The sequence below is a fragment of the Rhea pennata genome, chromosome 15 (genome assembly GCF_028389875.1).
Source record: "Rhea pennata isolate bPtePen1 chromosome 15, bPtePen1.pri, whole genome shotgun sequence".
NCBI lineage: Eukaryota > Metazoa > Chordata > Aves > Rheiformes > Rheidae > Rhea > Rhea pennata.
In genome coordinates this window covers 18,513,029-18,540,852 of record NC_084677.1, presented here as the reverse complement: position 1 = coordinate 18,540,852, position 27,824 = coordinate 18,513,029, and the positions used below count along the sequence as shown (strand labels likewise).

At 43.5% G+C, this 27,824-nt stretch overlaps 3 protein-coding genes across 7 annotated transcripts in view; 1 reads left to right on the top strand and 2 right to left on the bottom strand.

Annotated features, from left to right (window-relative positions):
- Nucleotides 1-3,442, bottom strand: part of GRID2IP (Grid2 interacting protein) — a 55,286-nt gene extending 51,844 nt beyond the window's left edge. The window contains exons 1-2 of the mRNA XM_062588155.1: nt 3,335-3,442; nt 282-874 (exon numbers count right to left, since the gene is read on the bottom strand). Of these exons, the coding sequence (XP_062444139.1) occupies nt 282-874; nt 3,335-3,350 (609 nt within the window). The 5' untranslated portion in view covers nt 3,351-3,442. The remainder of the gene's footprint in view (nt 1-281; nt 875-3,334) is intronic.
- A 5,295-nt stretch (nt 3,443-8,737) lies between these two features.
- On the top strand, nt 8,738-17,040 carry ZDHHC4 (zinc finger DHHC-type palmitoyltransferase 4). 3 transcript variants are annotated; one of them, XM_062588149.1, is made up of 8 exons: nt 9,298-9,709; nt 9,813-9,943; nt 12,085-12,158; nt 13,854-14,032; nt 14,161-14,286; nt 14,961-15,205; nt 16,033-16,160; nt 16,977-17,040. In XM_062588149.1, coding segments are annotated over exons 2-8 (876 nt in total). In that variant the 5' UTR covers nt 9,298-9,709; nt 9,813-9,820; the 3' UTR covers nt 16,978-17,040. The 3 variants fall into 3 exon arrangements, with proteins under 3 accessions (XP_062444132.1, XP_062444133.1, XP_062444131.1); XM_062588148.1 differs by lacking the exons at nt 9,298-9,709; nt 16,977-17,040 and adding an exon at nt 8,738-8,755 and having other exon boundaries at nt 16,033-16,432; XM_062588147.1 differs by lacking the exon at nt 16,977-17,040 and having other exon boundaries at nt 16,033-16,432.
- A 972-nt stretch (nt 17,041-18,012) lies between these two features.
- Nucleotides 18,013-27,561, bottom strand: E4F1 (E4F transcription factor 1). Of its 3 annotated transcripts, none has more exons than XM_062588503.1 (14): nt 27,360-27,558; nt 26,868-27,019; nt 26,632-26,728; nt 26,047-26,252; nt 25,713-25,833; nt 25,287-25,439; nt 24,989-25,155; nt 24,243-24,470; nt 23,802-23,907; nt 22,685-22,902; nt 22,113-22,311; nt 20,694-20,854; nt 19,820-19,882; nt 18,013-19,129 (listed from the first exon to the last, which is right to left on the bottom strand). In XM_062588503.1, exons 1-14 carry the CDS (start codon nt 27,514-27,516, stop codon nt 18,782-18,784), a joined length of 2,376 nt encoding a protein of 791 aa, XP_062444487.1. In that variant the 5' UTR covers nt 27,517-27,558; the 3' UTR covers nt 18,013-18,781. The 3 variants fall into 3 exon arrangements, 2 of the variants coding, with proteins under 2 accessions (XP_062444487.1, XP_062444488.1); XR_009960002.1 differs by having other exon boundaries at nt 19,097-19,129; nt 19,820-19,904; nt 27,360-27,561; XM_062588504.1 differs by lacking the exon at nt 19,820-19,882 and having other exon boundaries at nt 27,360-27,559.
- Nucleotides 27,562-27,824: the final 263 nt, after the last annotated feature.

Genomic DNA, 27,824 nt, shown 5'->3' with positions numbered 1-27,824 from the left:
ATGCCTGCGGAAGATCTGGTCATTGTTTTTTTGCACTGAGAACAAGCCTTAAGCTCAAATTAAATTCTAGGAGCTTGAAATCCCCAAAATGAAAGTATCCATGTTCTACGCAGCTCAGTGCCCTCGGTGGTAAGGGGGAGGACAGGCACATGCATGTGTTGTTCCGGCTCTCTGGGATCCTGCTAATTCTCTGGCCAGCCACAGCTCACAGAGCATGCCTGCGTTTGCCTCAGCCCGGAGCAGCCAGGTGCTCAGCACCCCAATAGCCTGCCTGACCTCACCTTCTTGCTAAATTCCTGTGCTTTCTGTTTCCTCTCCTGGTGGATAGCTTCAGCACTCTGGACAAATTCCTGCACGCTGCTGCTGGCCCATCTCAGCAGGCGCCCAAGCCTCAGCAGCCCCAGCCTCAGACACCTCCCTTGGCAGGACTGGATCATGGTAGCTGCTGCTTCATAGAGCTTCACTGGGATCCCGTTGATCTCTAGCACGTAATCCCCCGGCTTGATCCCACATATGGCAGCAGGTGAGTCTGGGATGACGCTTTCCACTTGCAGGGGGCTGCTGCTGCTGCTCACCAGAGTGAAGCCGAAGCATCCCTGGGGGCCAGGTTTAATGTCCACCTGCTGCACCCGGGAGACCACACCGATGCTGGGGGGCACGCTGCTGCACTGCCTCGCCAGGCTGATGAGCGCCTCGCAGCTCAGGGAGGAGACAGGCTGGCCCTCTATCTCCAGGACCTGGTCCCCCGGCTGGAGACCGGCCATGTGAGCGCTGCTGCCCTCTTCTACAGAAAGGATGTAGCAAGGACCATTTCCGCTTATCTTGAATCCAAACGCCTCAGGCCAGCCCTGGTTGGTTGTTGGCATGGTGGCAACTGGAAAAGAAGAGGGGAGAAAAGGCATTGTGCTGTACTTTATTAATAATGTTAAACCCTGTAGATACCATGTTGATTCCTTTGGGAGTATGGGCTCTAGTCCACGCTCTGTCCTTGCACCTTCGTGGAAGAAATGTTCCCAAAGGGGATTCTTCTGTTGGTGGTTTTTCCCCCTAGAAATCGCTTCTATTCTTCTATTGTCAGGCTGCCAGCAGTGCCATCACTATTAGTAGTAAGGAAGCAAGTTGAACTGGATGATAAAGCCAATGTTTAACCTGACATCCAGAACATGAGGTGAGCCCTTGTTTCACCCGTTAGTTGTATGCAGATAATCCACCTTTCCTATGGAAACAAGTTTAGTCAGTTACTTAAATTTACTTGTCTAGCAAAATGATTATTTCATATTTCTGGCATGTCATGTTGATAAACAGCTCATCCAATAATTCGAGATATAGCCTTATTTTAACTAACTCATCCCAATGCTCAGTATTTCTGTAGTCATAAACTACAAAAACATTTTAATTAGAATTTGCGAGATCCTCTCAGCCCTGCTGGGAATATTTCTTTTTGTCCACACAAGACCACGCAAGATTGAAGTGTCCTGCATACAGTATTAACCTGATTAAGTGTGATTTATTTAAGACAGTGATTTTTCAAAAAGACTTGTCTGTGGTTACTTTGAAGTTAGGACCGGCCTCCATGGATTTGGTAGGAGAACCATGTTCAAGGAGAAATCAGGCACATCAGCCACTAATGTCTATAGAAGTTGTCCGTGCCTAAGGTAAACTCGGACCGTCTGATTTTCAAGGCTTACATGCAGTATAGAAAAGCAACACTCTTGGATGCTCTTTCAAAGCTGCGTTGGACTCTTGTGATATGTGAGTACATGCATAAATTGTCCACTGATACCTACTAGATTAATTTGCATGCAGGTTTTCACTTCATTTGATCTTGGCTGTCTGTGAAGATGCTTTTTTATTCCCACATTTATTTCATTTGTGTTATTTAACACACACTAAGCATTTACAAAAATGAAAAAGACTATTTTATCTGATTATCTTATAGAGATAGTGAGGACTCATAATCACTGACAAAATATCCTTATGAATGCATCTTTAGTTTTCTGCTGTTCAGATCAAAAAGCCAAAGTATGAAAACCAAGATGTTTCTAAAAGGCACTAGGCATCCAGTTGCAAAAATGTCTCAATGGCAATCCTGTCCTGAGACAAATCAATAATTCCCAGGAAAGAGAAGCCAACAAGAAAACTAGTTGCAAGCCCTCCTACCTAGCTTCCCCCAGTTTTGGGAAGCAGAGGATGGCTACACCGTGCTGCAGACTGAGATGTGCGAAGAAATGAAGGACAGTTACACATCTAAATGATACAGAAAATCAGTGGGAAGAGGGTACCTCAACCTCATCTGTGCTTATGTAAATTCTTCTTGTCTTAGTTTTCTCCAGTGTTTGGAGTTCACCCTCTATCTGCACCAGTCACTCAGAGGCACAGAGAGCAGAATGCAGTGTAAAGGCATCTCCTGGCTTATTCACCCCAAAGTGGCTGCTTTCTGCCTTTGCTGTGCTCACACAGGTTATCAGAGTAAATCAGGAAACTCAGGACTACATAAAGGCAAAGGCATCATTTCACATCTTCATCTTATCACTGTCAGGATGGCTTGACTCTCTATACTCTGAACTGAATGACAAAAAGACATTTCTTGAGAAGTCTTCCCTGCATTGTCCAAAATTCAACGGAGATGAAAACAGTTTAATATCCTATTATAGTCCAAAGAGATGAAAGACACATTTCTCATGTTCACTTTCAGCAAAGATAATATGGAATAGCTTGCTCTGAGACAAGAATCTTTTGAGGGCAGGCAGAGAACACAGTATTACTACAGAAAACTGTATCAATAACTAGTCTGGTTTGCTATTGCAAACAGTTACTCAATACTGTATTATAAAGGGCACTGGAAGGGTCACCTTCACAGGAAAATACTAAAAGAACCAAACAAAATGCTGTAACTGACATCATAAATGTAAAAATATTGTCCTTTGTACTGCAGAGTTGATAAAATGATACCTAAGTCAGCTATTATCAGTATTTAAAGAGAAAACAAAATTGTTGGAACTTATCAACAGGTATAAATGTCAAGGACAGGGAGGCAAAAGTTGAGATTGAAGCACAGAGGCAAGTTTGGCAATAACAAGATGAAATCCATCAGAGCACAAGCATCAAAATATCTCCAGGGCTGCTAAGCAGACATTTTGAACACTAGCACGAGCCATCTAAGCACAGAGAGAGCCACGAAGAGAGCATCACCTCTCCGGGCTGAACACTGCAACAAAGCCAGGCAGAGCAGCAGCAAGGGCAGAGCAGGCAGCACTGACCCTCGCTGCAGGACTAGCAATAATCCATTTCCATCTCCTGTTCCTACCAGTTTGCAAGCAGGTAAAACACTTACAGAAAGCTGCAGCCATTTGAATGAGCCTAGCAGGGGTCTCACCAGGAGCAGGTTTGTCCCACTAAGGACTTGAAGCTCTCTTTTCCTCCGTCTGCCTTGGAAGTGTGTATCACCTACCCACGCAGCTCCTGACTCTTCGAGGCAGCTTCCCAGCTCCAGTGTCCTCAGTGCAGCCTTCCAGGGGTGCTCAGTGCGGAGAACAGTCCATGCACTCCACGTCACAGACCCGCAGGAGTGAGCAGAACAGTAAAACACTGGTGGAATGTGCCACTCTGGGCAGGTGGGTTGCAATCCTTCAGGCACGGGGTTGTTTTCCCCCCTGTCTCATAAGGCAATCATTACAATGACTTCCCAATCTTCTTACTCAAGAGTTGCACCTTACCAGGCACTGTGAATTAATGGCAGGCACAAAGACAGGTCTTCCATTCTGTTCTAATTAACTTTACTTTCATTGCAAGAAGAACTATGGACAGACTAATTACCGTGTTGGTGCCGGCTGAGTCTAGTGTTGACCTGAGACTGCAGGTCTAAGTGGAATTAAGACCCGAAAGGAGGCAAAACAGATTAGAGTTCACATAGGAAAATCCATTGCCACACAGGCAAATCTGAATAGACAGTGGCTTAGCAAAGCAGCAGAAATGTGGCACTGACACGGCTCCCAAGTGGTAAGCTGGGCATGCTCAAACTTATTTGGTCCTTTGACCAGGTGATTTGGGTAGAAAACTGGAGACTTTGGTAGTATATGTCTGCCAAACACGAAATATGTTGAAGTGATTTTAGGATCTAGACTAACTTTCTTGTGGCTGATCAAAACTGCTCTTTCCAGTAACACTTGCTCTTCATGCTGTGGAAACTGAGGGTCATTCTCATAGCAGGGAATAGCTGAGAGTGTCTCACAGAGCACAGACCCCCACACTGGCACAGGCTCCATGTTAAGCTGCTACTGCTGATTTTCTCTTTTGCATCCTCAGCACTTAGGGATCCCAGAGCTTAGCGAGCTAAGAGGTTTTAGGGTATTACGCGTCCTGCTGTGGTAGCAGCAGCAGTGGGAGTCTGCAGCCAGGATATTGCATCCCATTATGAACCACACAGCATCATGTCTTCCCTTTAATGTACCAGAGCAGGCTGGGCTGTCAGCAGCGTTGGTCTGGATGTGAAACAGTCTCCACAGGAAACTCTGACTTGGGACAGTTGACATGGGCTTGAATAATGCCTTGGGAAAGGGAGCCGTAGGGAACTGTCCACCTAACTAGAGGATGAACACAGTGCTGCAAAGGTTCTTCGTCTCACTAATGCCCTTATTGTTCATGAATGTGTCACTGCTGCAATGGACTTGGAAACCCTTTCTCCTTCGATCCTCTCAGCTCTGGTCCCCATGCTCAGTACCAGTACACGAGTGCCCAGGCCAGGGTGACCTTTTGCTGGAGACTAGGCATGGCTTCATGTGATGCCTCTGCTCCCATAGAGGGCTGATCTTTTGCAGAAACCAAATTTGCATAACACAATGTCCTCAGTGCACCCAAGGGGAATGTCTCATTCCACCAAAAGGTTGACTGCTGGGAGTTTTCAGACATTTTTAATAAACTATTGTGATGTGTGTGCCTGCTGTTTGTGATGATTATGACAGTCCTCAGCCATCCCTACTCCATGGTCTGATTCCCTGAATGGCTTTTACACTTGGCTGATTTTCCTACACAGATTTTCAGAGGGATTTTATGTTTGTTTTCATCGTTGTTCACAGAGACATTCCTCTATCAGAAGAGCACCACTGCCTAAACAGCCTTTTCTCTTGTTCTTCCCCTTTTCCAAGCCCTGCTTTCCTGTAATGCTGGTACTCTTGTCCAGGTTGCCACATTCTCAGACATGAGGCCAGAAGAAATGGATGTGTTATCACAAACATTTGGGACTCTGAAGTCAAAATGCATTGCAAGTCTCTGCCTAATTCAGCATGTGCTCCCATCACCAAACTCAGTTTGTGGTCAGTCACCAAAATGGATTGCATTTGCTCTGGAGAAGAACAGATGCTACAGGACTAAGATGCCATGGCAGAACAAGACACCCAAGCCAGTATGAAATGATTTTTTATAATCCTGAACTGGGCTGCAAGTCACTGATGTGACTCCTCCGCAGTGTAACAAGGTGGCTTAGGACTGGATCGGAAGCTAAGGCTACAGATTAGGAACAGGGTTCACTGGCAGACTTGGTGAAAGTTGGTGGCTGCGGAGGGAGGGGTAATGCTGGTCGTAGCAAGGGGAAGGCCAGTGCAGAAGCGACTTGTGTTGGCAGAAGGGTGTGAGGACCCCTGCAGTACAGCTGGCTCCTCTTCCTCATTTTGTGCGCAGCAAGGTCACCCAAGGTGAAACACAAACGTGGAGCACAGACGTGCTCCTGCTGCTAGTGTGCTGTGATCAGTATGTTACCAGTGTGCCTCATTAGCCTAGGAAGAATTTCCTGATTAGAGAAGAACTAGAAAAACATGATAATTTGTCACTGCTTCTGTTAGGCCTGGGAAGTATGAGCACCTAGTGACAGGTCCTATGTAAACGATAAAAGGAGCAGTTCTGCCCTGCTCAGACACTGGCAAGGAAAGGCCAGTGCGCGCTGTGACTGCTCAAGCTTCAGGCTGTAACAATTCTGTTCACACAGGTTCTGAACAAGCAGAAATCTCTTCCTTACCAGCTGAAATGCACCAGCTGGTGTTCTATGATGCATGCACTGCCCTCCCGTGTCGACACAGAAATGCACACTCTTACAAAAATGTCAGGGATTCTGCTTAGCTATTAAACTGCCCAAACACACAAGAGAAAAACTGTGGTGGATATTCAGCTCTTAGTGAGTAATTGCTTCCTTTTCCACTGTTTTTAAGTGCCTAAATATTTTAAAACATTGACAGTGAATTTTAGTCCTTGCAAGAAATTAATTACGGAAATCTAGACTAAATCTACGGATGAGAAAAGGACTGTTGTCCTTGTAGACCTTTTAGACTTCTGGATCTGAAAAAACTTTTACATGATTTTCACAGCATTTAGATTGAATGAGCTTCATCTCTGTCAGAGTCAAGCTACTATTAAGGTATTTACTGTCTGTTTTGTCCCCGAGCACAGACCAGAAGGCCACTGAGCAAAAGCTCAACTGCAATACCTGTGCCAGCACCCTGCTCAGTGGCTCTGTAGTTACTCTTGTCAGTGCAGCCAGCTGTGTCCCTATGCCAAAAGTACATATTTTAAAACTCCATGGGGCATGCCGCATACACACCACAGAGTTTTGCACCACACTTAAACTAATGCCAGCGGCCCAGCCAAGGGCCCCTTTATACATTGCCAAACTTGCAAAGTTATATCTAATGTCACAACCAAATCTACATCTGTATTGTAACAGTATAAAAATTTTTCTTGCTATCAGTGGGGGGGGGGGAGGCTCCCTCACAGTGTTCTCTGGCAAAGCACCTTGGGCTCTACAGTACGACTCCAGGCTTGTCCCTGGGGTAGACTTTAGGATAGCTGTGCCCCTGTGAATTTAGGCTGCCAGAATCTCTCACATTCTAGTTTGGTGTGTTGTTGGTCAACAACTTACTAGGGAAAATAAGATCCCTTTCCTGAAAGTAACCTCCTAGCCACTCTTCCTGACCAAGCAAATTATTTTATTCTTGGTGCAAAAGCATTCCTTGTAAGGCTTACCTGTCTTGCCCGAGATCTAGCCAGCAGCAGACTGGGACCAAGAAGATTAGCTGACAAAATCATCACAACAGCTTCAAAGCTTTTGGATCAGTTACTTGATGGCAGTAACTGGCAGAGTTTCTATGGCAAATTCTATCCAGGTACAGTAACCTAATAGGCCATTCATTAGCAGGCTGACCTAAAGAGTATTCTGGAGTACAGAATGTGCTGGAGGTATGGGAACGGTTTCAGTTAACAGTCACCACGAAGGGAACCGGCAGAGGACCTTCATCTCTTAAAGTTTTAATCCATTTCAGCCTAGTTCTAGATGCTCTCCCTGCACGCACTGGAATAAATTCACCCCTACTTTTTACAGCACATAGGACGTGTTGGTTCTAGAGGAGGCTCCTCATTGCCAGGGAACATAACACCCAGAGATCCTGCAGAAGCCAGAGGGATTTTGCTTAAGAGAAGATTTCACCAATAAATATGAGGATTTTTTTGCAACTTCCTAAAAGCTACATACAGCACAGTGTGCCAGACTGCAGCATCACACAGAGCCTTCTTGGGTGATTGCTACCTTCTAGATCATAGTCACAAATACTTCATGTCATTCTTTGAAAACTGGGAACTTATATGTCTTTTCCCTTCAGTTCACACTATAATGTGTTGCCCTGGCCTGTAACAATTCCAGACACAACTTTGGGATTTAGCAAAATTATTTGACCTTAACTTTTACTTCTGTTGCTTTCGTCTTCCTTTTCTGCTGTGGAGGAAGGAAAAAGGCCTGTAATGAATAGCAATACTGCCATTTGAAACAGCTTCATCTGCTTCAGAACTGATGGCTGATTTCTAGCTCACTTTAGAGACACTTCCTAGTGGTTTTGTCTTGTGGTAGCTACATCTTATATTCATGACACTGTTAACTAATTCCCTTTGTGCCTTGCAGAGCCCATTTCCACGGCAGAGCTGCCCAGCCTGTCTTGGCACGACTCACTTGAGTGCTGACAATCTGGGAGGGCTGAACCGAGTTTTCAAAACACTTCCCTAAACAGAAATACTGTCTTTTAAGATTGGGTTTTTTGTTTGTTTGTTTTTGAACTTCTTGGGCAAAACACTCTGCATCAGGCTCCAGTCCCAGGGGTGGCTCCCCACGAGCCGGTTTGCTCCGTTCCTTTGCAGTACGTTTGTTATTCCAAGGACAGGGATGCGGTGCGGCAGCTGCCTCGATCCTGCCCTTCCTCCAGCGGGTCTCCAAGAGGCCGCAGCTAAAACCCGCCTGTCCGCAACGCGCATCTCGCAGCAGGGGATCGCCGGTTTGCGTGCGCTGCCCAAGAGGTCCGTGGGGCCGGGGCAGCGCTGTCCCTCCGTCCCCGTCTCGCAGCCCCCACCGCACGGCACACGGCGGAGTCGGGTTTAGGCCGTTCCTGAGGGGGCCGGAGCGAGCAGGCGCCAAATCACCTCAGGGGCGGCCGCTGCGCGGCGCACGCCGCTCCTCCGGGAGCGCAGCCGGGGCCTCTGCCGCCTGCCCAGGCTCGGCCCCATCCCGCAGGCTGCCGCGGGGGGCGGGTGGGGCGGGAGCAGGCGCAGGCCCGACCCGTTGCACCGGGCGCGGCGGCGGCGGCGGCGGCGGGGCCCGCGGCGCGGACAGGGCCGCCGCCACTTCCGGGTGGCTCCCGGTTGCTAGGCAACGCCTTCCTAGGCGATCCCCGAGCAGGCGGGCGGGCGGCGCTCGATTAGCCGGCCTGGGGAGGAGGGGGCGGCGGTGAGCGGCTCCCTGCGGCGCTGCGCGGGGCGGGGGGGGGCGCGGGCAGGGGCAGCCCCTGGGGCGGGCCGGGGTCCCTGTGCCACACTGGGGGGGCCGGCGCGTCCCCCCCCCCGGGACAGCCCCAGCGTCACCCCCTGGGGCGACCCGCCCTCGTGCCTGGTGTCCCCTCAGACCTGGTCCCCTCACAGGCCGCGGGCCTCGAGGGGGGGGCGGGTATCCCCCCGTGGTGGGTGCCCTGGGGGTGTCTCCTCCCCCCCGGGTGTCCCCTGGGGGTGACCCTGGCCCCACACCGCTGGGTATCCCCCCGCGGTGGGTGCCCTGGGGGTGTCCCCTCCCCCCCGGGTGTCCCCTGGGGGTGACCCTGGCCCCACACCCCTGGGTATCCCCCCGTGGTGGGTGCCCTGGGGGTGTCCCCTCCACCCCGGGTGTCCCCTGGGGGTGACCCTGGCCCCACACCCCTGGGTATCCCCCCGTGGTGGGTGCCCTGGGGGTGTCCCTTGCCCCCCGGGTGTCCCCTGGGGGTGACCCTGGCCCCACACCGCTGGGTATCCCCCCGTGGTGGGTGCCCTGGGGGTGTCCCTTGCCCCCCAGGTATCCCCTGTGGGTGTCCCCTGCCTTGGTGCCCCATGTGTCCTCTGTAATGGGTGCCCTGGGGGTGTTTTCTGCCCCCCCCCCCAGTGTTCCCTGCCCCCAGGTATCCCCTAGGGGTGTCTTGTGTCCCAGGTGCCCCCAGATTTCTTGTCCTTGCACCCCCCCTCCCCATAGGTCCCTTTTAATAAGTTACCGCCTATGCCGCTCTTGGCGTATGCTTTGTAAAACACTCCCTGTGCCTGGTCTGGGGCTGCACAAAAATAATGTCTTGAAGTAAATACTTTGGCCAAATGCTTTGGAGAGGATTTGTGCAGATAGCCTGGACTTCAAAATGCTTCGTTCCTGTATTTTGGTGATTTGGTAAACTGCGCAAGGCATTTTTAGGCCTCGGCACTGATGTAGGGAGACTAGGTAAAGACGGCTCTGATAGAGGCACTAATAAGCTCCTTCTGTTGTGTTGCAGGACACAAGATGGATTTTCTGACACTCTTCTTGATATATTTGTGTTTTGTTCTTGCTACTATTAGTCTAGTCTGCATCTACTCCAGAAGGAAACAGAGTTTCCTTGCACGGAGTGTCAATGGTGCAGCCCAGGTAAGGAGCTGAGCTTTCAGAAGGGTGATTATTTCCTGTTCTGGTGTCGTCTCTTGATTCATTGCACTAAAATCAGCGCAACTTATATTTCTCCTGCATAAAAAATGCTAATATATGTGTACGGTTACCACAATATAATAGTAAATACAAAACTTCTCATGATACTAAAATGATGCTGTTCAGTGACACCATAAAACATGAGCTTTAAGAAATTAGGTAATAATAAGGCCCCAAGTATTTGCAATTTTGTACTATTTGCTGCTCTTATTAGGAGAAAAGTGATGGGGGGTGTTAGGAGAATAAAAGTAGAAAGAGAGTTATAACTGGTGGCAAGTATTTTAGGAAAAACTCTTTAATGTGAGTCTATAGTAATGCTGCATGCTGCTGCTCCCTAAGAAAGAGAGGGGAAGAAGAGCTTTAAAAGAAGATTTAAAAATTGGCTTTGTGCTGTAAAAACAGAGGGGTCTTTCGGACTGTGTCTGAATGAAAAAAAAAAAAAGTGTAGTATTCTAGGCAGGGAAAGGATAAGGGAATTACTTATGTTGTGAAAATATTTAAAGTAATATTTGGTTATATGAGTGTAAATAGATACTGATTTTAGTTATTAGCATTGTATTTTCTTCTCATTTTTTGTTATAGGCACTCAGATCAGTGCAGAGAAATTTGTTACTGTGTTACATTACTTAATAGGTACTTGTACGAAGTGAGTAACAATTAGCTGTTAAAATTCTACTATGGTGTAAAAGTCACTGTCTGGAGAAATATAATTGATACTTGTATGCATGAAATAATTAAAGGCAATGCTAAACAGTTTCTTTATATGTTGTATTTTAAATTCATTTCTGACTGTAATTAGTGAAGTGGATAGGCCTGAAAGTTTGTTGTAAGTTGTTTGACTGCATTATTTTAAGGTCCTTTAGAGTGTTTATTGTGAGCAACACAAAATAAACTTACACACACCGCAGCTGTTTCTAACTCTCTGATGAGTCAGCTTCCATCCTACTGATCTGTTTTCGGTGCTGCCGGTGATTCACTAGAGTGAGATGATTATATGCATTACATAGGTCTTTTCATGTTCATATTCTCTTAGTTCCATAATCATTGTAAGCACAAATCATGTAAGAGGCTTTTGCTTTGGCGTAAAGGATGTCTGAAATACAAGGGATTACTTTATTGTATGTAGGGGAATACTGGGTGTTTTGGTTTTTGAACAGAGTGCTATGCTGTAATTAACATACACGCAGTTAATTTAGATTTGAATCCACCGATTCCATAATGTGCTGCTTTTCTGTCTAGTTGTGTCTGATGTTCCTCCTACGGCAATATATAACCTCTTTTTATAAAGATCTGTAACTTCACCCACTGATATAAGGCGTACCACTTGAAAGAAAAATATTTAACATCTTCCCAAACCTACATATGCTTTTTGCCTTGTGATCTTTCACATCTAAGATGAAAAGCTCTGACTGCATATTTTCTTTCCGTGCCTACTGGAAGTAGGCTCAACTGCTCTAATTCTTCCACCACTGATGGAGCCGAGCGTTGCTATAGAGATATGTCGTCTTCTGAACAGCAGAGTTAAACAATTTCACAGTTGCAGACTTTTGCCAAGAATTTCACTGAATAAAGACAGGCGTTTTTCTTCTTCATGGTGCCTAGCTGTTTTTGAAATGGCATTAGACAGAGGTAGAGCTATCAGACTGCATAGTGTTTGAACTAGAAGAAAATGCTATTTTTTTCCTGAAAGATAGCAGGCTTTCTCCTTTTGCTTATCTCTGCTTATATCTGTCAGATGTCCTGATGAAGCTTATTGTAGTTTAGAAATCGCCCAGTTCTATCCCATGCTTAATCAGTTACCCAGTCTGTAACCTGATATAAGCTCCTTATAAATTTCATGCATTAACCCAGATAGATTTTTTTTGTGCCCTTTGGTCTTACAAGAATATATTAGCAGCTCACTTCTATTTTGAAAACCCCAGCAAGGTGCTTGTCTGTATTTTAGGAGCTCATATGCCCCTCAAGATGAGCTTCCCCAGTGATACGAATAGTGATATGAGGGATTAGGTGACTTGTATTTTTCTTTGATTTTTTCAAAGAAGTGATGCGCAATTCAGATAACACAGTGTTTTCATTTTCTTCAGATATTGTCATTTTTAATCCCCACATGGCTTCAAAGAATGACACAGAGGGTGCTTCACAGACTCTTCCACACACGGTATTTCACTTTTTAACCTTTTGACATTATTTTTTGCTATTGTTTCTGACTGTCATTGATGGCTTCCTCCCACTTCTGCTGTCAAAGCTTTCATATCATCCTCAAATATTCTTTGTTAGGAGTACCTTTTGGGGATTACAGATTCCCTTCAAGGTTTGCTGTGCTGTTCTCTTTCTCTTCCTTGCTTATGGTTGAGAAGATGGTACTCTGAGATGTTTGAATAGGTTTGACAAATAAACATAATATGGCTCAGTAGCTTCCAGTGTAATGGACGTTGGTCACACTGACTGGAGACTGCATTCCTGGAAGATTTAAAACAAGCTCCGTGGCAGCTGCAGAACAAGTTTAGACAGAACTAGTGATACTTGTTCTCTCTTGCCCTCAGAGCCCGCAGTCCGGCAGCTAGGATGTCCAGCTGGCACAAAGGGAGGCTGCAGTCTGGTATATGAAGGTGACACCAATTTTGTAGTATCATGTAAACTTTGGTGCTTTAAGATGTGTTCCAGGAGCTATTTAAATACCCTTCCTTTAGGGGTGCAGCAACTCTATATGGCAGGCATCCCAGGGGCATAACCTCTACAGCTGGTGCATGTGCACTGCTGTTGTTTTGTTGCCTACTGTTGAGATTCTCTCTTGTTAAGTTAGCACTGCCCAAGGGAGAGCACTTACACTGTCAAACATGCTGTCACCAACAGAGCAATTATCTGATGAAGCTAATGTTGTCATTGCTAGATTATGCTGTGTGCTGGAAGCACTTTGATCCTCCATATACACCCTTCAGTTGCACCATGTAATTAAGGAAGAGGTTTTTCAGTTCATGCAGGAGTGCAAAGAGGTGCAGCACCTGGAGTGTATCTCAGTGTAATCCTGCAGTGGAGAGGAGGATCTTCAGGATCTTAGTGGATTGCACATAGAAATGGTGTACACGAGAGCAGTGAGAAAGCAGCAGAGGAGAGCTTCTCTGCAACAGAATTCCAGCTGTACTAAAATACACATTGCTAGTTCTTTAAAACTGGTGATACTGATGCCTATCAAATTGATGTACAGTGCAAAGAACTGTTGTAAATGAACATTGCTCTCCTAATATGTGGCTTATCTGAGCACCTCTTCTCAGGGCAGCTGAAAGCTGTTGTTCAGTATGATGTATTCCAAACAAACCTGCATGCCAAACACTTAGGCAGTTTGTCTAATAGAAGCCATAGTCTGATTACAGATTGGAATTAGCGTTCACCATTGCAGAGCTCCCACCACACTTCCTTTTGTAGTGGCTGCTGAAATAATTATTATTACTGGTTTTTAAAATTACCTTTTTCTGGGATTTTCTTTGCTTTCAGAGCAGCATAAAGCAAATGTCTTCTGGCAGAATATTGCATGGCCTGTTGCTGTCACACATTTTGGCAGCACAAAGGAATTATGAGACTTTCCACTTGACTCATTACCTGATGAAAAAAGTCCAAATAATGAACCAATAACAGAAGTGAATTTAGCTGGGAGATTTAAAGGAGTATGTATGGGGAAAAGGGAAGGAGAAGCAGTTGGCTGGAGAGATCTCTTTTAACGGGCAATTCATGCTGGCCTGAAAACTAAAAGAGGTGTTCCCTTGCATTTGGAAAGTCTTTGCTGATCACCACAAATGTACTTGATCTGTTAATCTGGATGATGAGTATTAAATACACTGTCACTTTCTTATTACAGAAGCTGTTTGTTTGTTGTCCTGCATATAGCCTTGCAAGCAGCAGTTTATGGTGAATACACATGGGAAGTGTTTGGTTACTGCTGGGAGCTGGAGTTCCCCATCCACCTCCTGCTGCTACCCTACCTGTTGCTGGCTGTGAATATGTCGTTCTTCATTCTCTGCTCTTGGGCCAATCCTGGTAAGCTCACGCTGACAGTAAGTTTAAGCTATTTGAAAATGGAATCTAATTGATTTAATCATGCTTGATTTTTTTTTTTTTTTTTTTTTTTTGAGGAAACTACTATTACAGTTTTGTTTCTTTCACAGGTATAATAACCAAATCAAATCACACATCATTGATTAAAATTTATGCATATGATGCTGTATTGTTTCAGAAAGGTATCATGTGCCCTACATGCAACATGGAGAAACCAGCCAGATCAAAACATTGCAGTAAGAATTTTAATTTCATGGACAAGTATAATAGTAATAATACTTTTGCAAATTAACTTTCCATCAATAGCTAACTACAGTTTGCACAATATCTGTCGTGTTATGTAACTGACTGCCCACAGTGTTTTGTCTGTTTTCAGGAGGGTCCCAGATCACTGCTGCCGTTTGCCCATCCATGGGGCTTGTTCTCCTAATTACTGTCTCAGAGATTACTAGTTCTGAGGGTGTCATTTGGAGTCAGGAATAGGCAAACTTTAAACATCTAAAGGTTAAATGAAAAGTTGTCACCTCCCAAGTGTTCATTTTGTTTGTCTTGCAAAATTTGCTGTTATCTTCATCATTTAAAACAAGGAGGTACAGTTTCTACCTTTCGTGTGCTTTTGTTAGGCAGTGCTGTCAGAGAAACCCAAATGCTTGACCTACAGTCTTGGTTGGTGAGTAGGAGAGGAAATTAACTTCAGATCAGTTAGTGGTTTGAAGTTTTTAGGTGATATGTGATTGAAATTAATTTATTTGCTTAAAAAGCTACCATTATAAAGAAAAATATTAAATACCATTAAAAAGAGAAATATTTCTCTTTTTCTTGGATGAAAATTGAACTATACAGTGTAAAAATTATATTGATTACTTAAAAGCTAAATAACTGAACTGTCTTGTCACTCGCTTTCAATCAGGTTTATGTAATATCTGTGTACATCGTTTTGATCACCACTGTGTGTGGGTCAACAACTGCATAGGTGCCTTCAATACAAAGTATTTCTTCCTTTACCTATTGACACTGACTGCTATGGCTGCAAACATTGCAGTCATCACAGCAGCATTTCTCATCCAAGTGGTGCTGCTGTCAAATATGATGCATGGAAGTTACATTGATAACCAAGGACAAGAGCATGCTATTGAGATTCTCTTTCTCATTCAGGTAAGTATATGCTATCTGGGTTCTTTGCCCACCCTCCCCCCCCCCCAAAAAGAAAAAAGACTTAGCATTTTCTTTCAAGAATTTTTTAAGTCTAGGTGTTTTCAGAGACAGAATGCAGGCAGACTGTTGTTGGTAACCAGCTTATGTAGTTAGTTAAGTTTAAAAAGCTGAGATTGGAGAATACTTTAAAGATAGGACATTTTTCTACAAGCACTGCCTTCAGCTCTCCTGTTCTCTGGATTTTTGTCTCCAGACTGCTTTCACTCAACACATCTGATCCATAAAGAATGACTTTACATTCCAGTGACCATCTACTGCAGTAACATTTGTGAAATTGTTTACAATTCTTGAGATATCTTATTGGAGACAATAAAGCAGGACCATACTACCATGGAATTGAGATATTTTAATATTTTCTCTCATTTATAAACAAATGGTGGCTTTAAGTCACTGTAGCATTTGAGTCACTTGTATGTTGATCCCCTCACTCTTTCTGTAATATGGCAGTGTGGTGATAAGCAGCAAAATCTCCAGTATTAAATGTATGCATTCAGAGAAATATATATATATAAAAAAATAACCCTGCGTAATAGCAAGTTCTGCAAGGAAGTATCTGGAAATCTACTTGCTTTACTAAAAGATCCAATTAGGAGTGTACTATCACTGTCCTGGATAGAGGATGGAGCTATGACCTTTTCTCTGGGGCTGAACAATAATGAGTTTGTATGTGCTCTCATTTCAGACAACTTGTTGCAGCAGCTCTTATGTCATCATCTGATTTAGTGCTTCAACTTTTTAACTAAGCTATTATTTTCTTTTTTTTGCAGCACCTTTTCTTGATTTTTCCTAGGATTGTCTTCATGCTTGGTTTTGTTATTCTTCTCACTCTTGTACTGGGAGCATACTGCTGTTTCAATCTATACTTGGCCTCAACCAACCAAACATCTAATGAATGGTATAAATCTAGAAGATATGGGTGTTCTCACCATCTAGCATTGCAGCCTCAGGACAAACGAGTTATCTACAAAAATATTTATTCTAACGGAATCTGGATGAATTTAAAGGAAATCTTTAAGCCTCATACAGTATTGGAAAGAAAGAAGAAAGCATAAAGATATTACTCTTTTTTTTTTTTTTTTACTTTTTCTAAAAGACTATTTCAGGAGTATGCTTTGTGGTCCTAAAGGATTTTTGTAAAACAATTACTGTATTTCAATTAAGTATTAAAAATAATTGGAAAATACATTTTCATAAAGCTGACTAATCTTCATAAAACTAGTTTTATGAAAACTATGAAAACATAAAACTAATGTTTGCAAGTTTGTCTATAATACTACCCAGACCAGTTGTGACTATGACCTGTTAGGCTCTTCAGACCCAATTGCCGTACAGAAGCAAGTTGTACTGGAGTTAGGTTCAATTAATGAACATATACACGAGGAACTCTCTTTATTTCTATAGTTACTATTTGTAAACTGCATAATATATGCCACTCTATAATAGGCAAAATGAGCTCCTAAGTTATCTTGGCTTATCATAAATGAACAATTCCTGCAGATCTTCCAGAGATATCGTTGTGTCACACATGAGAAAGTGGTAAATGTCTGAATGCATTGATTTGTCAGTTACTCACATCCCTGCAGGAAGATAGCTCACAGCTGACTGCAATATTCTGATTAACAATGCCTCAGAAGAGCAAGAATTTAAGATGATTTATTCCTTTTTTTTTTTTTTTTTTTTTTTTTTTTTTTTTTTTTTTTTTTTTTTGGAGATCTCTGAGGTTAAGATCAGTCCTCTGTTTCCTTGCTCGAGGAGGGACTAATAGTAAAGTTGCTGGTGTGGAGAAAGACGTGTGGTCCAGCTAACTGAATCCTTTTCTGTATCTACACTAGCAAGGGAAGAGCTAACAAAAAACATTGCAATCTTTGAAGAAACATGTCATCTTTTTGTAAGTACCGTTACATTTGGCAAATGATTAACCCATACCTATTAGCAAAGTGTGGAGTAAGTTACAAGTATTTAATGAAGAAACATGATTACTGGCAGAATCTTAACCTGTAGAATCAATGTTGTTCTAGTACAAATTCAAAATAGTGTAGAACATGTTGATTTCAGAAAGGAAAGTAGTAAAAGTACTACTTATCTGCTAAATCTCTTTCTGATACTCAGCTCCAGCTCTTTCCTTTTCAGCTGTAGAGCCCCTAAAATGGTAGGCTTTTAAACCATGTCAGCATCCTGAGAAGGGTATTAGAAATTTGCTGCTGAACTCTGAAGATGCAAAATCCTGGCAGATTACACTTAATTCCTCTGGCATTCCTCATCTTCATTCCATTGTTTAGCATCTGTTTTCAACCATGTCTCAGGTATCTCTTTGTATTTTGGCCATTTTGCAGCAGAAGAAACTAGTTTTTTGAGGCTTTTTCTAGGGCTGCCTGCTTGCAGTCACTCGACAGGCTGCTTTAAAAGCGTAGTGGTAACACAGCCTTCCAGTCCTATGCTGGCATCATCTAGGTGAACACTGAAAAGCACTTACCCGTGTCCCTCAAGAAAACAATCTGCCTTGAGGTTGTAAGGCCTGAAGTAAATGGTGTCTATGCAGACAACCTTTTGAAACCTCGCCACTTTGGACTTTAACCAGAGATTGCTCTAAAGTTCTCTGGAGTATAGGAGTCTGTGGTCATTTTTGTGAAAAACTGAATGTGCTTTACTCACCCAATGATTAAGCACAGTGTTAAGGGGGCCCGTTATTTTCTTCCAGAAATTATTCTCTGGGTCATAAACTCAATACAGCAGAAATTGAAAGAATATAAGAAGAACTTTAAATAACTTTATTTTTATAAATGTATTTATTTACATGCTGAATCTGTACAATAGGCAATTAAAAATCTGTATAGGATTTAAAAAAAATCATGTACAGTATGGCTTTACACATCAACAGGCTAGCTCTCAGAGTAGCCTGTTTGGCTAGGGTACAATGATGCATTCTTTCATAGATCAGTACGTAAGGCTAGTTATCCAGGAAGAAAAAAAAAAAGAAAAACTAAAAAATTGCAGTACCATGCCTTACAAGGACTAAAGTAGTGAGGTTAAAGGCATGGAAGTCTTCAAGTGGTGGTGAATTCACACCAGAAGTCCTTAGGTTTGGTTTTCTTGTTTTGTTTTAATGCATATGATTAAGTTATGTGGTCTCTTATGAGAGACAACATACTTGATTCAGTTTCTGAATTCTTTTAAACACCAGAACACTATTGTCCTGTGGTCAGAGGTAAATGCTTTGCAAAGGATAGTCCTTTATTTGAGGCAGCTGTACAAAATACTGAGTTAGACTGTCAAATATGACATATCAGTCACTTCCACAGTATAACCATGCAGAGGCTCTTAACTACTGTTATTTCCATTTAAAATAGAAAACACTTCAGGGCTGTACCATCCTGTTAAGCCACTCATCTGTAGAAGCATTCACTCCCTTGCTCTGCAAACAATTACAATGGCAAACTTAGGACTGATCAAATTCCCCGAACTGGAGAAACATAGTATGTTTTATATTAAGGTCTGTCATTCACTACGTGCTCTTCACTATACAATCACAGTCTGGACTTCGACCTCCCCCTCCTGGGAGGCAATCACAAACTCTCCTGCATGTTCCATTATTTCAATGTCCTCAGATGCAACCATTGTCACTGTTGCTTCTTCTGTCTCAATGCTACCCTCTGTGGTCAGCACTGCTCCTTCTCCGATTGCAGAAGCCAGTGTCATAGCGACCTGCTCCGTGAGGCTTTCAGGGGTCGCTATGGTGATTGTGTCTGCAGCATCTGTGGTTACTTCAGCATTTTCTGCCACTGTAACATTCTGTACAATGATCTGGTGACCAGAGTTTGCTTGATTTACTATTTGTTGCACAACCTTCATAATGTGGCTGTCAACCTACATTCAGAGAAAAGAGGCCAGGTTATTTCATGATTTGTTGTAATGTGTTAAAAGTACAGAAAATAATCATAGGTATAAACAGTATCTGATGACAAACAGTGCAATAGAAAAGTAGCATTTAATTCCAGCTTAGTCCAGCCATTCACTGAAGTTCTCATTATCACCCCAAGAACAGGACATTCTTAGAACACATCACACCTCATGTCACTTAAAGTGTTTTGCCAGGAGGGTATTTTCTCCAGTAAGTCAAACTTCCATTTATAGGAAAAGCTTGGCAGTGCACACTCAAGACATTCAAACTCAACGAACTACAATTCAGGAGACTAGCCAGTGTCTGATTTTGCAACAACCGTGACTATTTCTAGCATTCAGGAGTTCCTCAGGAGAATCATTTCCCAAAGGCTGAAGTGTTAATGCACAATTCTATTTACCTGGCAGGTAGGTTCTTGTGCATGAAAGCTATACAAGTTACTAGCCTCCACTGCTGACGGGAAATGGGGTCAGACCTTTGGTAAAAGCCAGTATGTCCAGTATTATGTTTTTTCACAGACAGGTTTGCAAAATTACATTTGTAGGTAAATGAATTACTTGAGGCCGAGTTTATTTAGCATATCTTTCAGACACTAAAAGCAATTCGTTTCATCTACAGCAAGGTTCCCAAAAGAGTAGTCTGTGTGTCTGCTTTACCTCATGTCTTGTTCCCTCTATTATTTCAGCAGCTTCACTAGTCTCCATGTCTTCAGTAGCAGTCTTGAAATATAAAATATGATTCCTTTATTAGATTATAAAAAAATCTTTTACTTCCAAGATGTAAGACAGTAAGATCTACTAAAATCTTCCTGTTTTCCCCCTCCATGATGCACTTCTCTATAGATAACGCTCTCAAATTCCCGCCAAATCACATTATCAAGATTTACTTAAAAGTAATGCAAAATGCTCACAAAATAGCATCCTCTCTTAGCAAGACCTTGCCAACTGGCAGATTCTTCTATTGGTAGCAGCCACAATGTTTACCATAGCAGTACTAAAGGGACTCAACAAATAGACTGTGTTATATCCTGCACAGATGAGAGCTGGCACTTTGTCACAGAGAAGGGAAAAAAGTGAAATGCATCTTTCCGTTGCTTCTGGCAGCCACAGCCAGTTAAAAACAACTGAATTTATTTTGGACAAAATCTAAATAGGGAGAGGAGAAAAGAGTAGGTGAAAGTTGAGGGAAAGTTGGAGCAAATATCTGAGGGCAGAAAATCCAAAGTAGTCTCAAGTTTTCAGTGTCTGGAGCTTCTGATTAACTGCTGTCAGTCCTCCCTACACTCATTTTCCTGCCTCAGTCACATGCAGGACTTCAGGAGGGAGAGAAAGTATGCTCCAAGTAGTCTCTTTCTGAATAAGATTACTCCTACTTTTTTCTAGGATCACACAGGCAGGGATAGCACTAGTTAGATTCTATTTTACTTTTTCCCAGAAGTCCAGATGAGAAATATGCACACCTGTGCAGCTATTAACTGACAAACCACTGTGCTCAGTTCAGAACAGCACAACTCTCTGCCCTACTTCTTACCTCAATGATGTATTCCTGAGTGTCTGCCACCACTGAAGAAAATTCTACCAAAACAGTATGAGGATCTTCAGAAATGACTGTTGCAGCTAAGTTGTCAGCTGACTGGCTCTCCTCAGATACCATCACTTCTTCGACCTCCTTCAAAGCAAGCAGGCAGCCACCTGAATGGTATTCCAAAGATGCCAGAAAAATTAGATTTTTTCATAACCAAATCAGATATCAGGAGTACCTATCAAATACTATGCAGCACTAGTGAAGATCCATTCAATAGACTGTCACTGTCAAATGACCAGCAGTCAGACAACAGTCATTAATCCTATCAAGACAGGCCAAATAATAGCCTAGATGAGGTCCATGCTACACCAAAGAACTGAGCCTCAAGAAGAGCAGCTGTACAGCGCAATTTCAAGAAATATGCAACTAAAGTCAGATGTGTAAAGTCATATAGGACTTCAAAAGCCGTATGTGAGAAACATACGATAGATTTAAGAGTTTTGGTAAGTTTTAAGTAGTGTCTTTACTGAAATTATATGCATCATCAGTTACTATGTACTCAGAAAATTCTTTCCCCCCAAGTAAGCATGTATTGTCCTTTACAATCTCTGTACATCATCATCACTACTCAAAGAAGTTTGAAAATCCACGCTTACAAGATAAACAAGAGAAGCAACTCCAACACCACTAATCCAATCAGGTGGGATTATCTTTAAGTACTTAGTATACTTAAGACATCTTCCTAGCAAAACATTATTTCATGTTTTTACAGGATTTCATATTTTTTAAAAAATGAGTATTTATTTAACATCAAGAAACCAATGGGCAAGTTTAGCCATAGCAGTATGTGCTAAATCCTAATTTTTGCCAAGTCTTCTCAGAAATCACACAGAAATCAAGCTCCTTCTGGCATTACTTTCTAAAAATGTTCTTTTTTTCTTTTTTTTTTTGTTCATACCCTTGGAACAGAACCATTTCAAGATTCAGGGCAGAGACTCCAGTACAATATAGGGTCTCTCTCCCCCATTTAGAACAGCAGCTACACTTCAGAGACCACATAAGGCAGAGTTTGGAGCAGAGAGTCCATGTGCTTCTGTGGTTAGATTCTTAACAGAAATTCTGTTTTGGTTATCTTCCTCTTTATTTAGATTATTCAGCTTTTATATTAGAACTGCCCTGCAGTTACTTGTCCAGCATGATTTATAGTCAGAAATGTCACAGCAGAAATACTCATTAATATAGATTAAAAAAAAAAAAAAAAAAGTATCTCCTCTTCTGATGCAACTGAGATGATGCAGGTAAGCAAAAGGCTGTTAGACCTTTTGTAAACATTTAACACCACCCTAAAAAATCATTACTATTCAAACAAAAAGCAGCTTGTGCAAACCAAATCATAAAAGAACACACACACACACTATCTCTCACCTTTGGTCTTTAAGTGCCTGTTGAGAGTGCCATGTTCTGCAAACCCTCGTCCACACTTGTAACACTTAAAAGGCTTTTCACCCGTGTGATGGCGGATGTGACGGACCAGCGAGCCCTTTTCCCGAAAGCCCCGACTGCAATACTGACATACATAAGGTTTATCTTCCAAATGCGTACGGAAGTGAACTTGCTGGGCATTCTGTACAAAGAGATGCAACAGAAGAGCAGCTAAAGAGAATGACAAACTCGGGCAAGCAGTATTTTAGCTTCCACTGTAACAGTCAACATCTTTAAGGACTTCTTCCCATCTACAACATGATAAAGATGTGTTTGCGTTACTTTTATGTAAACTGTTCATACATTGAACAGCAGTTTCTTCCCAAATATAAAGATTTATTAAGACTCTTCCTCTTTCCTTCACTAAAACAAAAGCGCCTTCTAAAGCTTCTGCCTGTATCAAAGGCAACTGAACCTGGGCATTTATTTTTTCAATAGTAAAGCCTGCTAACTTCTCCCAAACACGCTTTTGAAAGGAAAAGTCAGAAGGGAAGCTTGTTTTGAAAGGGGCACACCTTTGTCTTGTAACGCTTGCCGCACTTTGGACAAGAATATGGTCGTTCATCAGAATGCACCCTGCGGTGTCCCTTGACATGTGCAATGGTCTTGTAGAGCTTGCCACACTCTCCGCAGCGGAAACGCCTTTCATTCACATGCACTTCTTGATGCTTTTTTAACAGATACCCTTTTGTGAACTCTTTGCCACACTCCTCACACTTAAAAGGCTTGTAATCTAGAGAGAGAGAAAATGCAGCACATGGTTGAGTAGTATGAAAGCAAGAAAATTCTGCAGTCATTACTGCACCCAGATGGCACCACTCAGTGTCAGAGGAACTGAAATACCCTGCCACTACACAGTAAGAAATCAAAGTGATTTTACCCACCAGCAGCAGCAGCTCAGATCAAAATTATCAGGCTAATAAAAATGGTGCTGTTATTCACTTCAGGTCTTACAGGAAGCAAAGCTTGTCTTAAGCCCGTTCCTGGTGTTGCTGTCTGTAAAGATCACAGCTAACTGATGGCTGAAGAAGTCACAGAGTCCCTTCTCTCAACACAAGCAGAAAGCAGGGAAAAAGCTTGTCCCTTTGCCAACTGCACTGCCCTCTTATGCAGTTAAGCCCTTTCCAGATGAATATCCAGTACATGCCAGGAGAACAAAATTCTTGCAGGATTCTAACCTGGAGAAGGAGGGAAGTGATGTTTTCAGTTGAGCGTATGGCCTTCAACCCATTCCAAAATGAATTCACCTCAAACATTGCTCTTGTGGCTTTTAGTGCCTTTCAAAGAACTCTTCCAGACCATCAACCTGTTCTATCTCACTACCCTTTTTATGGGCCCTTCCACCAAATTTTATTTCCAGGAATGCAGTGTTCACTCCACAGCAGGCCCTCAAACATGGAACCTTCTTTACACTTCCTTTATATTTTCCTTCCTTTGTATTTCCCTCTAGCTTAACAAAAGTCAACTGCTCTAATCTTTTCAACATTTGTCTGTTAAGCATCAACTGACTTTGCATGGCTGAAGTATTCCTTGTGAAGACAAAGGATTTGGAACAAAGCAAGCCGTACTACATTTCAGACCGTAGTAAGATAGAGCACATTTTAGACAACACCATACGCAGTAGGACCTTACCTAAGTGTCCTTTGATGTGTGTTTCAAGGGATGTGGCTTCATTGAAAGCTTCACTACAGTGAGGGCAAATATAACTTTTGCATCCATTTGTTCTTTCTGTATCTGTCTATTGGGGAGAAAAAAAGTACAACATAATTGGGTTTTTTGTACTAGTGTGTTGCTAACCAAATTCCCATTAAATACACCACTTTAGACAAAGAAAAACAATCTATGTTATCAAACAGGAGAGAGAGCACAAACACCACACTTGCAGCATATTTGAAAAATTTAACTGTAAAAACCCCCTTATCCTTGACATAAAGGCACAGACACAGGCACAGGGAGAGATACACTGAGGATAACGTGCAGGGTGTTCAGGCTAGTTGCTGCTCTTCACAACCAAATTCAAGCACAGAATATAAAAAAAAGTTAACCTATTTACATAGCGAAGTACAAACATACAGACTCTGGTGGTTCTATTTCAACACATTGTTCCACACATGGCTCCTCTTCTGCTTCTATCACTTCATTTTCTAGTTCTTCTGTAGCAGCTACAGGAGGTTCATCTGGCTTTTGCATTTCTTCCATAGTGACTCTCTCCATCACAATTCCGGAATTCCTCATGGCCTGCCTCAGCAGATTCTCACTGTTCGCTTCCCCCTCACATGGCTGCTCCTCAGGATGTGACAACTAAAGCAATAAACAGTCCAATGGTAAGTACAGCAAATTCAAAGCAGCCTCTCTGTTATGACAGTAGTTATTACCAAGATAACTAACGCTGTGATATAGGATAAGAGCAACAAGGGAGTAAGTTTGGACTGGAGAGGGAGATGGAGCAAATCTATAATCTGAAAACATACAGCTCAAAGGATAAGCCTTTGCTCCTACTATAGTCTTGTATAAGGGCATGGTCAATAAAAACACGCTTTCAACTTATACATCATCCAGGATGCGGTGGAAAACCCTATGCATCCCCACGTATGCTATGCACATACTGCTAAGTCTCATTATCAAAAGTTTACCAGAAGCGGTCAGAGCTGGCAGTTTGCTGCCTTGGTTTTCTGATGAAAAAGGAAGCTATGTAACCATTTATTTCCAGCACACATTTATTCTAAGCATCTAAGAAAGTGGTGTTTATGAGCCAAAATAATTAAAAATATGCCTTTGCATAAAATGCATGAAGGGTATTTAAGAGAAATGACACTTACATCTTGGTCCAGAGATTTTGCATCAACGACAGGAAGTTCCTGCATTTGGACATGAACTTCATGAAGAACATTGCCTTTTGCATCTGTCACTAGATGAATCACAGGTGAGGTCTCGATCGATTCACTTGCAATTGATGAAACTGTGTCTGTGTTTGAACTACTGGATCCTTCAAGAAAAGCAGCAGAATGAATCATTTGGCTTAGTTCCAACCCCTCATCAATTTGCTGTGCCCTCCAAAAACATGCCTTGGAATATGAATATGGCAGACACAAAGCACGTATTTACAGCATCACTGACCTGCTGGCAAATCATCTTTATTGACTACTATCTCTTTGTTCATGTTGAAGCGAATTTTTTCGGTGCAAGGTGTCAGAGATTTCAGATGCCGAGTCAAAGCTCCCGATTCCCTGAAGCTTTTCCCACATTTCTTGCATTTGTAAGGTCGTTCATCTGGAAACGGCAAGAATCAAAACAATAGTATCAAATTAACTGTAACTGGTATTAGTTCTGTATCGTGAACTTCCAGAAGAACACTGCCCAGCTTTTTGCAACAAGTTGACTATGCTTAGTCCACAGCCTTGCATTACCTCCCAGAACCCCACACATCAGGGAGTTTGAGGTTCTCAGCTCAGCAAAAAGGGAAAGCAGCAGCTACAGGAAACTAAAAAACCTCACACCATGCATTCCAGCAATAAGGGGCTCTTATTTGGAGTACTATCTTACCAGTGTGACGCCGATGGTGTCGAATCAGAGACCCTTTTGTCCTAAAGGAAGTTCCACAAAGTTTACATTCATAGTCCTTTCTGCTGCTGTGGGTAATCATGTGAGCTTTGAGGATGCTGGCCTAGGGTAAGAATTTATTTTAGAAGATGTTCCAAATAGATAAGAAGTTAAAATTTCAACCATAAAACATAAATACTCCTTCTGAAATCAGAACTTTACTTTTGAAAGCACAACATGCAGTAAAAAACACACCTTTTATCGAGTCCTGAGGTACCTCAACATACAGCCAACCTAAACAACTTGCTAACTAGAACACAGTAAAATTTACACTTACTGTTTTAAATGTCTTCTGGCACAATTCACATACATATCGTCCTTCTTTATTAACCAGAAGCTTAACCTTTATCAGTTCTGTGGAAATATCCTGCTCCTGATCATCAGGATTGCCTTGATCTTCAGAGACTTCTTCATCAACACTACCATTTGGGTTTTCAAAAACATGGTCTCCTGCAACAATGACTTCTTTTATGTGCCCACTACCTAGGGAAAGGATATGAAGACAGTTATGTTCTTTACAGAAAAGAGCTTTGCATAGCTGGATCAACTTATTGTTTCACACAATAGGACAGAGAAAGAGGTACTTTAAAAATGGAACAGTTCCTTATAATGTTCTCGGTATTATAACAGAAGTATTAAAACTGACGTTTCCAGAACAGAGATTTAAATCTAAGTTGTGTTAAATCTCAGCTAGATGAGAATTGCACATGTGGCCTAAGGAAACCTTTCTGTTACCTCTTCAGGATAATCTCTAAGTCCAAACCATATAAAATTTCATCTACCCAATTACAATGCAAATCAAATACAAGAGGACACACTACTAACTTAGCTGGGATACAAAAGCAAGTACCTCAAAGCTTACCTACTATAGCTGATGCATTATTGATTTCCTCTGCTATTGAAGATGCTTCAACAACTATATGAGCAACAGTTATGGACTCCTCAACAGAAGGAACAACCTATTGTAACAAATAACGTTTTAGTAGAAGAGCTTTGTTTCTTTTAAAGCTGTCACATTATTTTCTCTCCCCTCTAACCCAACAGACCATGGCATCCTAATTACTGAACCACAGGGCTTGGGGAGAAGCTTGCTGTCACCTTTTGTACTTCTTGGTTGAGAAGACCTGCCGAGGCAGCAGCAAGAGCTTCTGGAGTGCGCTGGCAGATCTTCTGCAACTTGTGCTGAACAAATTCCTCCAAGGAGGTGAACTCTGACTGGCAGCGCCCACACTTATGGACATCATCCTCGTCTGCAATTTGAAACAGAGTCATTAGCTCTGGGAAAAACGCGGCGCATATCAAGTGCGTGACTTCACGCCAGAAACGTTCGTGTCCGCTCGTTGCGGTAAGCCTGCAGGCGGGGCAGCCAAGGCCCGGGGGCGCGGGGGGTGCAGCTGCCCGCGCCCCGACAGCGGGACGCGGCTCCGCAGAGGCACACGGGCTGCTACGGCGGGCCGGGCCGCAGGCCACCGCCGGTGCGGCTTGGCGAGGCGGGGAGAATGCCTCGCTGGGGGCCAAAACCCGCCGAGCCCGGGGGGGCTGCGGGGCCCCGGCCGCCGCCCCGGCCGCCCCGCCCCGCCCCGCCAGTACCTTCCTCGCTGAAGGGCGCCGGGAGGCTGAGGAAGGCGGCGGGGCCGGCGGGGGCCGCGGCGGGGCCGGAGCCCGCGGCCGCCGCCCCCTCCCGCGCCTCGGCCGCGGCTGCCGTAAGCCCCGCCGGCCCCGCGCTCGTTGCCATCGCGGCCTCCATGTCGCAACGAGCCGCACCGCCAAGATGGCGGCTTTACGGCCGTATCGTCATAACAACGGGCCCGCGTGTGCCCACGGGACCGGCGGCCTTAGGGGCTCGGCGGGAAATGGTGCCGCAGCACGGGGGTTCCGGCCGCGCGGGGGTTCCGACCGTCCCCGGCACCGCTCCACGGCGCGGGTGTGTGTGCGCACCACACCGCACCGCCCCCCCAAACCCGGCTCCTGATGACCTTTGACCCCTCGGCGACCCTGAGGGGGCTCCCTCATGAGCCCGGCAGCGGGCGGGGCTACCGACTCGACGGCCCAATG